At 41.2% G+C, this 12,414-nt stretch overlaps 1 protein-coding gene across 3 annotated transcripts in view; it reads right to left on the minus strand.

Annotated features, from left to right (window-relative positions):
* Positions 1 to 12,414, minus strand: part of tenm3 (teneurin transmembrane protein 3) — a 298,938-nt gene that overhangs the window by 174,824 nt on the left and 111,700 nt on the right. For all 3 annotated transcript variants that reach the window (XM_039613612.1, XM_039613610.1, XM_039613611.1), the window contains 2 exons: positions 10,368 to 10,541; positions 9,002 to 9,066 (listed from right to left, as the gene is read on the minus strand). In XM_039613612.1, coding sequence (XP_039469546.1) covers positions 9,002 to 9,066; positions 10,368 to 10,541 — 239 coding nt within the window. The remainder of the gene's footprint in view (positions 1 to 9,001; positions 9,067 to 10,367; positions 10,542 to 12,414) is intronic.

Raw genomic sequence — 12,414 nt, forward strand, 5'->3', positions numbered from 1 at the left:
GGTTGCTTACTCTTTAAAATACCAGAATAGGGAGGATGGAGCAGGTTTAAGTTTATTAGATTGATCAGTGTTGCTGAACTATGAAATATTTTGGGTGCAGTGTATTTTTTACATACAGGTATGACAGAATAGCTTTAGTGTTTTTTTTTTTTTTTAACTTGAGTATGAACTTATACAAAAAGCAGCAAGATATTAAAAAAACAGTTTTATTGATTAAAAAACACACTATATCGGATTCATATCGGTATCGGCAGATATCCAAATTTATGATATCGGTATCGGACACAAAAAAGTGGTATCGTGCCATCTCTAGTAAATACCAACAATGTTATAACAAATGTATCATCAGCATCTTTTTCATTATTTATTTCACTTCTAGTCTCATTGTACATTCAGAGCACTTTTATTACAAGCCACATTTACTCAAAGACTACTTTGTGTCTGTCAAACTCACCAACAAACAACAACTTTGAGGTTCAGTATGTCCAAGGACACTTTAACTCTCATACAGGACCACGTAAAGATTAAACCGCTGACCTTCCAATTGGCAGATTGTTCTACCTTCCGAGCTACAGCCACCACATCACTGCTTTAGACTACATATCACATTTAACAATTCATATATTCTATTGACTTACAAGCACTTTATGTCCACAGACAGTTTAGAATTCTCAGTTAATCTAACTTTCCATGTCTGAAAGGAGAGAACCTGCAAACTCCACAGAGAAAGGCTCCAGCAGGGTTCAAACCGGAAACCTTCTTGCTGTAAGTTGACAGTGCTAACCACTGAACCACTGTGCCACCAACATCGACTGGCTGGAATTGTATACCAAGCTGGGTGTTAATTAGGAAAGTGGACCAGTAAAGAAGAGCTTAGCAATGAATTAAACTCATTTGTAATTTAAATTTGAAAACACCTTGACTGTGAAGGTTCTCAGTCATCCAGGTCATCGTAGTCTAAGGAGCTTGGAAAGAAAAGCGTTGGGACTTCTTTCTTGTTTTCTTGATGACATTTCACCTCGTGTGATTAGATAGAGGATCAATAGGGGGTCCATGTCCCTCTTCCGGACACTCCCGTAGAGCTTAAATCTGGGACTCTCCACCAATTGCTCTTAGAACTGAAGAAGCTTCTGGGATGAAAAGTCTTCAACAAAACTTAGAGAATATGTCTGTGAAGGTTCTCAGTCATCCAAGTCATCGTAGTCTAAGGAGCTTGGAAAGAAAAGCGTCTGGACTTCTTTAAGTTGCTTGAAGACGTCAAGAAGGAACACACACATGTAAAGGAAGCTCTCAAAACATGCGGATATCCTAATTGGGCGTTCATAAAGTCAGCAAAGAGGCACAGAAAAGAAGATCAGACACCAGTGAGGGAGGATACGAAAGACAGACGCAACAACATTGTCATCCCCTATGTAGCCGGTGTATCAGAGAAACTCAGGAGAGTTTTCTCCAAGCACGACATCCGAGTGGATTTCAGACCCAGCAACACACTCAGACACAAACTGGTTCACCCGAAAGACAAAATTCCAAAACACAGACTTAACAACGTGGTGTATGCTGTACAGTGCAGCGAGGAATGCCCAGACCTCTACATTGGAGAGACCAAACAGCCACTTCACAAGCGCATGGCACAACATAGAAGAGCCACCTCCACAGGACAAGACTCAGCAGTCCATCTGCATCTTAAGGATAAAGGTCACTCTTTCGAGGATGCCAATGTTCACATTTTGGACAGAGAGGACAGATGGTTTGAAAGAGGAGTGAAAGAAGCCATTTACGTCCACTGTGAGCGACCATCTTTGAACAGAGGCGGTGGTTTACGACACCAACTGTCTGCCATCTATAATCCAGTTTTGAGATCCCTCCCCAGACGCCTTAACGCCCACTCACACCCTGGGCCATCTGACCTCAGGAAATCACATGATAGGGTGGGGCCAGGTTTCACAATAAGCTCACCCGAAACCCTGGCTGATTGTGACCCACACCCGTTTTCACACCTTGGCTCATGTGATTAGGTAGAGGATCATCAGGGGGTCCTTGGTCCCTCTTTGGGTTGATACTCCCACTGGGTTTAAATCTGGGACTCTCCACCATTTGACCCTAGAACTGAAGAAGCTTCTCGGATGAGAGGTGAAACGTCTTCAAGCAACTTAAAGAAGTCCAGACGCTTTTCTTTCCAAGCTCCTTAGACTGAACAACACCTTCATCACAAAATACAGATAGCTGCTTTAACAACAGTTTCTAAAAAAAAAAAAATAGAAATGTTAAAAACTAATATAATCTGTTGATATATCCTGTGTGACAATCTTAAGCCAAATTTTTTTTTCCAGGACTATTTTTTTCTAGGATCAACATTATTGTGACATATGACATTGTTTTAATAGCAAAGCTCCACCTCTATAATGTCTCTGAACTTAAAAGAATTCATAAATATCTGATTTCTGCACAATATACATATTACAGTGAGAGAGTTGTGTCAAGGACCAATTACTGATTTAACATGGCAACATTTAGTGAGAGAAACCCCTGCTGTGGATCCTCCTACAACGCCCAACACACACTAATACAGTAATTCTGCACGCACATAGACAACCATCTGCCTCATTAAATTAGAGCCCTGCTGTGCTAGCCTGTTACCCACAACCCCTCATAGTGAGGACATGAGCAAAGGGTCATGGGAGAGTGCTGGCTAATCAACAGCAGCCTGAATGTGTATGTGTATGTGCCGGCGTCTGAGTGAGTCATAAGGTAAGAGGATAATGGTGAGGGCAACAATCATGCGAGAGCTGCCGTCTCTATGAGAGATTATTAGGAAACGTAAAAACCAATAGAACAATCTTGTGGATTTAAAGGTAGATTCAAAAACTATACATTCATCCATCACATGCTGTCAACAGGCTTTCTGCTTCCAAATATTTCATATTATTTATATATTTTATATTACGTTTGTGGAACAGACAACATAATGAGAAGACTGCAATAGAAACTCCAATGTGGAAAAATCTGCAGCATGAAAAAGACTGACTATCCCAAAGCAGACCAGGCCTTCACTCTGTCTGAGCCCAGTTCAGCCCACCCACAGTGAGAGGGTCCACGGCTGCCTCACCTCTAATGTCTAGAAAATGTGTCCAGAATATTTACAGAGGAAAACATTTAACTGCTTGGTCTGTTGTAGTCACAGTGCTGTACGCTCATGTGAAGCTGGTTAAAATGAGCAATCCCCTCAGGTCAGTGCTCAGAATGTATAACAACTCAATGTCAGCAGGTGTGGGAAAGTTTCACAGGAAGCGTAGTAAGCTACAGTTTACTTTTGAATCTTGTCCACTTAAGTCTTTATCACTGTGTCCTCTGAAATCAAGGCTCTGTCGTTTAGCTGTCGTACATGCATGGTCAGGCCTTCTTGGCAGTTTCTTTGTTTTTTAAATCCTGTTCTGTTTGGCAGCACTTGCAATCAGAATTATGATCTGGATGCACAGTTGTGCCAACCACATTTTGCTTTTCCAAGATTTTATAAATTCTCTATAGGCTCGTCTTTTTCTTTTATCTGTTTATTGATTGATTTCTATCAGTGTTCTTCCAGTCATTACATTATATGTATAATATAATATAATAAGACAATATAATAATATATTGGCTTCCCTTCATTGGCTTCCTGTTAAATCCAGAATTCAAAATCCTGCTCCTCACATACAAGGTCTTAAATAATCAGGCCCCATCTTATCTTAATGACCTTGTAGTACCATATCACCCTATTAGAGGACTTCTGTCATGGTCTCTGTGTCTCCTTGGTGGACCTAGGTTTCAGGCTACATGTTGTTTTTAGTTTGTCTCTCTCCCTCTCCTGTCTCTCACCTGTCTGCCTGGGCGGAGCTCAGCTGGGCTCCCGCCCTTGGCCCACGCACCTGCTGTGAATTCACCTGATTACCTGGACTCCTGGGCTATTTAAGCTGAGGACTCAGAAGGCTTCTTTGCTGGGTTGTTGAGTTACTCTCGTCAGTACAGCCCCGATAAACCCTGTTTCTTGTGTGATTACTCTGTTTATTCTAACCACAGTTCTCTTGTGCTTAGGTTCTTGGACTCGTCTGTACCCCCTGATCTGTTTCCCTGGTGGTGTGGAGTGGAGTGAGAGTGAGTGTGCAAACAAACGTGTGTGAAAACAATACGAGAGGAGCGAGTGAGCGGATGCAGAAGAGTGCCGAAGCCAAACTGGGAAGGAGCGAATGAGCGAAGCGTGTTTTGGACTTTCTCCCCTTTTTCCCCGGACCGTTGCATATCCCTGCCCTGTACACTGTATATACTTTCACGTGGTGTTTTGTAAATAAATTGTCAACTGCTATTCTAGTTCAGCTGGTCTGTGCCTCAGTCCATTTTTGCCTGCGTGACAACTTCGCTCTCACTCTGCAGGCCTACTTGTTGCTCCTAGAGTATTTAAAAGTAGAATGGGAGGCAGAGCCTTCAGTTTTCAGGCCCCTCTTCTGTGGAACCAGCTCCCAGTTTGGATTCAGGAAACAGACACTCTCTCTATCTCTAGATTCCACAGCGTACCGTTCGTCTTTCTCCCCTCACGGATAACCAGGCGTGACAGATGGCCGCCCCTCCCTGAGCCTGGTTGTGCTTCCAGTTTGGATTCGGGAGACAGACACTATCTCTACTTTCAAGATTAGGCTTCAAACTTTCCTTTTTGCTAAAGCATATAGTTAGGGCTGGACCAGGTGACCCTGAATCCTCCCTTAGTTATGCTGCAATAGGTGTATGCTGCTGGGGGATTCCCATGATGCACTGGCTGTTTCTTCTTCACTCACTATGTGTTAATAGACCTCTCTGCATTGAATCATATCTGTTATTAATCTCTGTCTCTCTTCCACAGCATGTCTTTATCCTGTCTTCCTTCTCTCACCCCAACCGGTCACAGCAGATGGCCCCGCCCCTCCCTGAGCCTGGTTCTGCCGGAGGTTTCTTCCTGTTAAAAGGGAGTTTTTCCTTCCCACTGTCGCCAAAGTGCTTGCTCATAGGGGGTCATATGATTGTTGGGTTTTTCTCTGTATGTGTTATTGTAGGATCTACCTTACAATATAAAGCATCTTGAGGCGACTGTTGTTGTGATTTGGCGCTGTATAAATAAAATTGAATTGAATTGAAAATTGACAATGTCTAAGCAGACAGGAAGAATAGAAAAAAGGGAAGTTAGGAGAAAATATAATAAAAGGATAGGACACAAATAGAAATGCACAATGTATCATCAATGATGCATCTCTAATAAAAAAAAAACAAAAGGAAAAAAACATATAGCACCTGGAACACAGAAATATGAAAATGCACAGATACATAAATCACCAATCTTCTTGTTGTGTGTGTGTGTGTGTGTGTGGGTGAGAATGACTTCACTGTGAGGGCTTTTTTTAAAGCCAGAAGAAACCCACAGAAAGGTCTTATGGAGAGCTACAGGGTGAGCCCCTGCAGGCTGAGCTACAGAAGCCTTTCTTGCCCTTTGTACTACCTACAGATACTCACACTGAAAATCAAGACAAAGAAATTATGCAACTGGGCAGCCGAAAACTTCACTGTAACAAAAAATACTACTCAGTGATTTGTATGGCCCCATGTGCAGCATAAGGGCATGCTCCGAATGAGTTGACAGATGACATCCTGGGTGTGGGGTGGGTTCTCCTCGCAGGGGATCTGAACCAGGGCCTCAATGAGCTGCCTGCATGCTCTCGCCACACAGGAACTTTGTTTTTGGTTGGAGACATTCACACCAGTTGCCTAGTGGAGGTTATTTTGCAAGGCTCTGGAAGTGTTTATCCTTTTCCTCGTTGCACAAATGAGCAGATACTGCTGCTAAAGGACTGCACCTCTACGGTTAACTGTCTAGCTATCCTAGAGTTAATGCCTGTCTCCTGAAATCTCCTCCATGCCCTTGAGACTGTGCTGGCAGCAACAGCAAAATGTCAATATTGATGTGCTATCCTGGAGGCTTTGGACTACCTGCACATCCTTTCTAGAGTCCAGGTTTAGGGGGTGACTATAGCTCAAGAGGTAAAATGGTAAATGGCCTGTATTTGTATAGCGCTTTACACTACATGCAGTCATCCACCCATTCACACACACATTCACACACAGGTAGGTCATCTACTAATTGGAAGGTTGATGTTTTTGTCTCTGAATGCTCCAGTCTGCATGCCAAATATCCTTGGGCAAGATACTAACTCCATGTTGCTCTCTATTGCAACCATTGCAGTGTGAATGCATGTGAATGTTAAATAGAAAGCACTTAAGTAGCGAAGAAAGTGCTTGTATGAATGGGCGAATGAGGCATAAAGCGCTTTAAGTGCTCAGGTAGAGTAGAAAAGCACTATACAACAATTAGTCCATCAGTCCAAGTATCGCCTTATGCTACCAAAGTGACACTGACCGTAGCCAAATGCAAAACTAGTTAAAAAAAAACGAACCCCAAAGCAAAACAAAAAAAAAAATGCAATCTCGAGGAGGCAAAAAGTGTCAGTGGACTCCACCTGTAAAACTTGTTTTTGGGGTTGGTCTCATTGCGGTGACTGCTCCTGTAGTTTCTTATGTTTGAGGTTTTCCCTTTATAGTTTCTTCATAGTGGTGACTAATATATATAATACTTGTATTGATAAACTATGTACTGATAGACTGTGTACCAGTAGGTGGTGGTGAGCACCATCTAGTTGTCTGCTGGGGGAGCGGGCAGCATCAGTGCCAGAGATGCCAGCAGGAACAACAAACTGATTCACAAAGTTGGAACCATCAGAACTTAGAGGTGCCTGAGTCAGTGATACCAGGAGGTCACTGAACAAGCTACAAACTGCTCTCCATCATGGACAGCTCATAGAGACGCACCGCTCCACACTACTGAGGCTACAGAGCTCCTTCAGGTGATCATTCCTGTCTCTGTAAAACTGAATAATAACTGCTCACTCTGTGGCAGATAAAAGATGAATGTATCTGTGACAAATATGATTCCACCCACCTGTTTGTTTAATTTATAGTGCAGGTGTTATTTATTAACACAATGTCTACTACTCTTACACAATGTCAGTTTTACTTTTACAGTTTTTTAACTTAATTTTTACGTTGTTCTTTCACTGGTGTATATCTATGTTGTTTACTGTAGACTCCAGCCATCCATCCATACGCTGTTTCTTCATGTTACAGGAGGATATGTTTGTATTTGAGATCTTTAAGTCCTCTTCACTTTGTCAGCAGCTCTGGCAGTAATCAGATCAGGCTACGGTTAGTGAAACTGAACTCAGCTTTCCCAGAAATGTGGCCAATCACAGTTAATTCATTATTTAACAAGGAAGGTAGGGACGGTCCCTTTATCAATTAAAATATTATATAAAGATTACATTTTTTGTATGTACTTAGGTTATCTTTATCTAATTTTAACGTTTGTTTGATGACTTGAAATATTTAAGTGCCATGAATATTCAAAGAATTCCAAAGTCAGGCCTCTGGAAAAACAAGTTTTCACTGCACTGTGTCTTTCCTGGCTTCACACTCACTTTTTGTCAATTCCTTAGTTCAGACAGAAAGTTTATTTTCCCACCTTATGACATTTATTTCTTATCAAACTTTCTTCTTTCCGCTTTGTATCTCAGATCACAGCGCGGTCCTGCCTACCACCCACTCCTGCTCAGCTATGCAGGACTGTGGTTACTGTCACTGAAACTATTTTGAAATGGCCCTAACGTGGGCCTCGCCTAATGCGACTTGCATTTAGCAAATAAACTCAACATAATCAAAATGTCGATCATAGTAGTTTCAAAGTTTCAGGAGGCTAGTGTAATGTTACTCGGTATGACATTAGCTTGTAAGTTATGTTGTTGTTTAGCCATCTCTTGTCAGCTCTCCAGAGACTGGAGGGTCCCATCTCTGATCTGCTGACAATAACAACTTGCGACAATATCGAGATTAAATGAATCATGTTCAAGTAGGTCTTCTTCTGTTAGACCCCTAACTGCAGTTCAGGAGTGAGGCTTAATGTGACGAGGAAAAGGATGAAAGAGATGAGAAGGGGAGTAGTGGTGAAGGAGGTGAAGAAGATGAGAAAGAAAAAGCCAGAGAAAATGAAAATACATGTAACAGTTTTAAATGGTCAGATATTGTTTGGAACTACGAAGTACTACGAGTATCAGGGCCACACGAAGAAAAACATATATCATTGAGCATTCTGAGAATAAAGTCGAAAGTACGAGATTAAAGTCGTAATTCTATTTTGAGAAAAAAGTCAAAATGTGGACATTACAGTTGCCCCCCCCCACCACCACCACCACCACCACCATCAACACCACACCGCACACAAAGCCAGTGGCGAGGGATCTGCATGTCCAAGGACCGTCTGAGCTTCAGCTGTAATTGCTTTAGTTCTATTGTGGGAATCAATGACCTTTGGAAAAAGAAAGAGAAAAACTCCCCTCTGACTTTGTTTTTTCTCTTCTTCCTTCTTGCACACAATCTAACAAGGAGTAAATTGCTTTGACAGTTTGAAAGTGTTGCAGGGGAGAAAGAAAAGCACTGAAGGGCTTTTTATGACCACAGCTGGAAAAGTGACGCATACACATATACATATACGTATATGTAAAGATTAAAATTCAGACATAATATATATGAATATATATGAATCCTTACAAACATTGCATATTCTAAACTGTAATGTTGTCGGGGGACAATGTTAACGAGTCATTCTTTTGTACTTTTATGCAGGTGTTGTCTCTTGGTATTAGACCTAAGGCAGATGTCTCTACTGAGTGCGGGTTTAATAACTTAACTATCTGGTTATCTGATGGGCTCATGAGACAGAGAGAAAACCCCCACATGTAGCAACAATAGCACAAGGATGGCTAATATCAAGATGCTGAACAAGACTGGAGAACAGACGGCAGGAATTCACAATAACAGTGGACACAAATACAAGATTTCATTTGTCATTCAGTGGCATTATAAGTGTGTGTTTGTGTGTGTGTGTGTGTTAGCTTACCGATGCAGTAACAGAGCATGACAGACAGCAGTACAGACAGACCTACTGCACTGAGGGCGGTACACCTGAGAAAAAAGGAAACAAACAAACAAACAAAATTTGTAACGTACGTAATTTTGAAAGCACTAATTTATTTTAATTACAAATCCCACCATCTTATTGGGGATTGTATTTATTTTTGCAAATTTGTCTGTAAAACTACACATTAGCACCAGCTTGAAGCCTTGTGTGACCACTCCCAAAATACGTCATTCCACTTCCCAACGTTGGTCATTTTATCAGTGTCATTGGACACTGACGATAAAACATATCTACATCTCTATGTCTGTGGAAAAAAACATCTGATCAGAGTTTCGCCCTGCACTGAGTGTTTGTGGTTGTGTGGAACTTGCAAAAACATTGTCTTTAACATTGTACCAAAGGAGAGTTAAAGGATATAAAATAGTTACCAAGGCATTACAATAAGCCAAAAATCTGTGATCTGTGAACAAATAGCAGAGTCAGTTGTTCTCTAGATTCTAGTTTAAAGTCTCCACACATAAAAGCATTTATGAATTCTCTGCTCAGCACATCTTGTCACTCCTGTTGTAGTTGTTTCAATCGTTCACCTCGAATTTGAGAGCTCCACACTCGTGCTGATGGTTTTATTGATCCACTTCCTTTAATTCTATTTAAATAAACATTTACTCTACTGAAGAAAAGCATAAAAAATATAAATTTTGTGCTTATCAAGTACAACAAAATATCTATGAACTCTCTTTCTGTGAATAACATGACTGTCATACACTTTACACAGTTTTATATTTCACGACACAAACACGCTGATTTAATTTATCCAGTGAACCAAAAATGGATTAAATGTGATCTTTATGAGGACAAAAAACAACCCTTTTTCTTCTCTAACACATGGAAATAGGAAATTCTCTACATTACTGGGCAGCTAAACTAAAACAGTAAAAATGAAAAAGATATAAGATTGAAGTCACAGTTAGGACAATGATTCTGATTCTTTTTCACACTGGGAAATAATGGCATAAATTTCACAACATTGCTGCAGCATCAGTCAATATCAGCATAGTGTTATCAAATATGTGGATATCACTTCAGTTGTGTGGATCTGGGAGAACCGCCTCTCTCTCTGCTCTCTGGGAAAGTTCTTGAAAAAGACAGGATGGAAAGTGTACTGTGAGTTTTTCCCACTCATCTGAAGAACATACACTGGTAGCCAAATTGGCCCAGGAGTGGTCTAACTTGAGCTTGTTTGGCAGCATCTTACCAAACTCCTGAAACTCTGAGTAAAGTCAAAGCGTGTGCTTGCAGGTACTCTTTCTTACTGATGGACAATAAGGTGAAAAATTCATTTTACCTCCATGAGCAGTACTTGGAGGATTTCTTGAACTTGAAGGCTGAGCGGGATAGAGTATTCCTAGGTAACGGCCTGGTAGGAGGGGAGTACACTGAGCCTGTTGCCATAGTGTAGCCAGGAGTAGCTGTGGAGAAGAGGGGGGTAGTGCCTGTGCCTGTTTTAAAGAGGAAGTGCCTACAGTGAGAGAGAAAAGGGAGGAACACATTAGTTACGGTTACATATACTGAAATTCTTTACATACACAGGAAATGAACTGTTACAGAGTTGCCACTTGGTGACCGTGCCAAATGACTGTGTGAAAATAAGTCTTGTTACACACCACAGTCAAGTGGCTGAGCTGTCGAACTACAGCAAAGCTCGTTTTCAGTACTGTGTTTCAGACCTTTATACAGATTTCATGAACACAGTGTCACAACCTTCCAAGAGAACTTTAGAGTCATGATACTTACACAAATAATCTGGAAATTAACCCTGTAAGAACCAACCCATCAAAGAACTGAGATGTTTAATAACCCTTATAACAAAATCCACTTTTTTTTTTGTATATGATATATTTTTATTATGTATTTTTTGTATCACATTTGATACATTGTTGCTAACCAAAAACGCCCAATGTTAATTTTAGACAAAAAAAAGAGTTTTGTCGATAGCACTTTGAAAATTATGGCAAGTATTGATCATGCTGATGAGATAGAGGCCATTATGGGGTTCAACTCCAAATTGTTGACTTAACAATAAAAGTGCGGCTGCTTGATTAGCAGGTGTTCAAATCAAATCAAGCTTTATTGTCAATCTGCTGTCCAACAACAAGTGCAGGCAAAATAAAAGCGTGTTTCTTCAGGGTCAACACAAGAGATAGTTCAAACCTTTAAAAACACACAAACAAACGTCAATTAAGCAACCCCACAAACACACACACTCCCCAAGACGTCTAGCTGTAAAATAGTCTCTCACTGGTAGGGATGGGTACCGACTAACATAAACGGTAGCAACCAGACCGAAAAGCAGCGCACAGTTCGGTGCTTTATTTCGGTGCTTTTTTTTTTCTTGAGATGTCATACACTTTGGATTCTAGCCAATCATTTTACCTTTCCAAGGATAGTAGGCGGGCCCAGGTACGTACGTTCTTTTAGAGCAGAGCTACAGATTAAAAATGCCCAAGGCGAAGCGGTCAAAAGTCTGGCTGTACTTCACAGCAAAAGATGCAAACTCAGCAGCCTGCAACAAGTGCTTTAAGCTGATACTGTGATACTGTGCAAAGGAGGTAACACCTCGAATCTGATGAAACACCTGGTGACGCATAGCTTTTTTTTAAAAGCCGAGAAATGCACCGTGTTTGATAGCTTGCTGCGAGACCTCACACCGAGCACATCTACTGCGGGTGTGGTGCCTGTTATCGGACCCGGAGTTAGCAACATCCCCCAAGAACCTGAAGAGGAGAGTCCTGGCCCCTAGCCCTGTCAGTGTAGCAGAAATGATGACGGATGATGATGGCAGCAGCAGCCGTTCTTCTCTGGGTGAGCAGCTTCATGTTGTTCGTGTGTAATTTACGTTGAGTAGACTAACCACGTTATTAAATTAATGCACGTAAGGTGAACTAGCAAACACCGTTGTAGTTACATGCGGCTGTCTTCTTGTTTGATAGAGTGATACCATATATGCCCTATAGCAGCAGAAAAGGCTAACATTGTTATCTTTTTACAAAAAAAAACCAGCTAAACATGAGAGGTTTTAGGACAAAGTTTGTGTTCTCCATTGTTTAAGCACCGGTTCCAACCAAAGGAGGTGTGTTGTATCAACAAAAAAAGCTAACTTGGTTATCATTTTGCAGAAAAACAGGGACTGCTAAAAATAAAAACATGAGAGGTTTTTGGACAAAGTTTGTGTTCTCTATTCTTTAAGCACCGGTTCGAGCACCGTTTAAGCACCGGCACGGTTTCAAAAGTACCAGTTTGGCACCGGTATCGGATAAAACCTAAACGATACCCATCCCTACTCACTGGCTGTAAGCAGCAACCAGTGGTTAATACCAGTTTGGTAAAAGTGA

Source organism: Oreochromis aureus, linkage group 6, assembly GCF_013358895.1.
Source record: "Oreochromis aureus strain Israel breed Guangdong linkage group 6, ZZ_aureus, whole genome shotgun sequence".
Taxonomy (NCBI): Eukaryota; Metazoa; Chordata; class Actinopteri; order Cichliformes; family Cichlidae; genus Oreochromis; species Oreochromis aureus.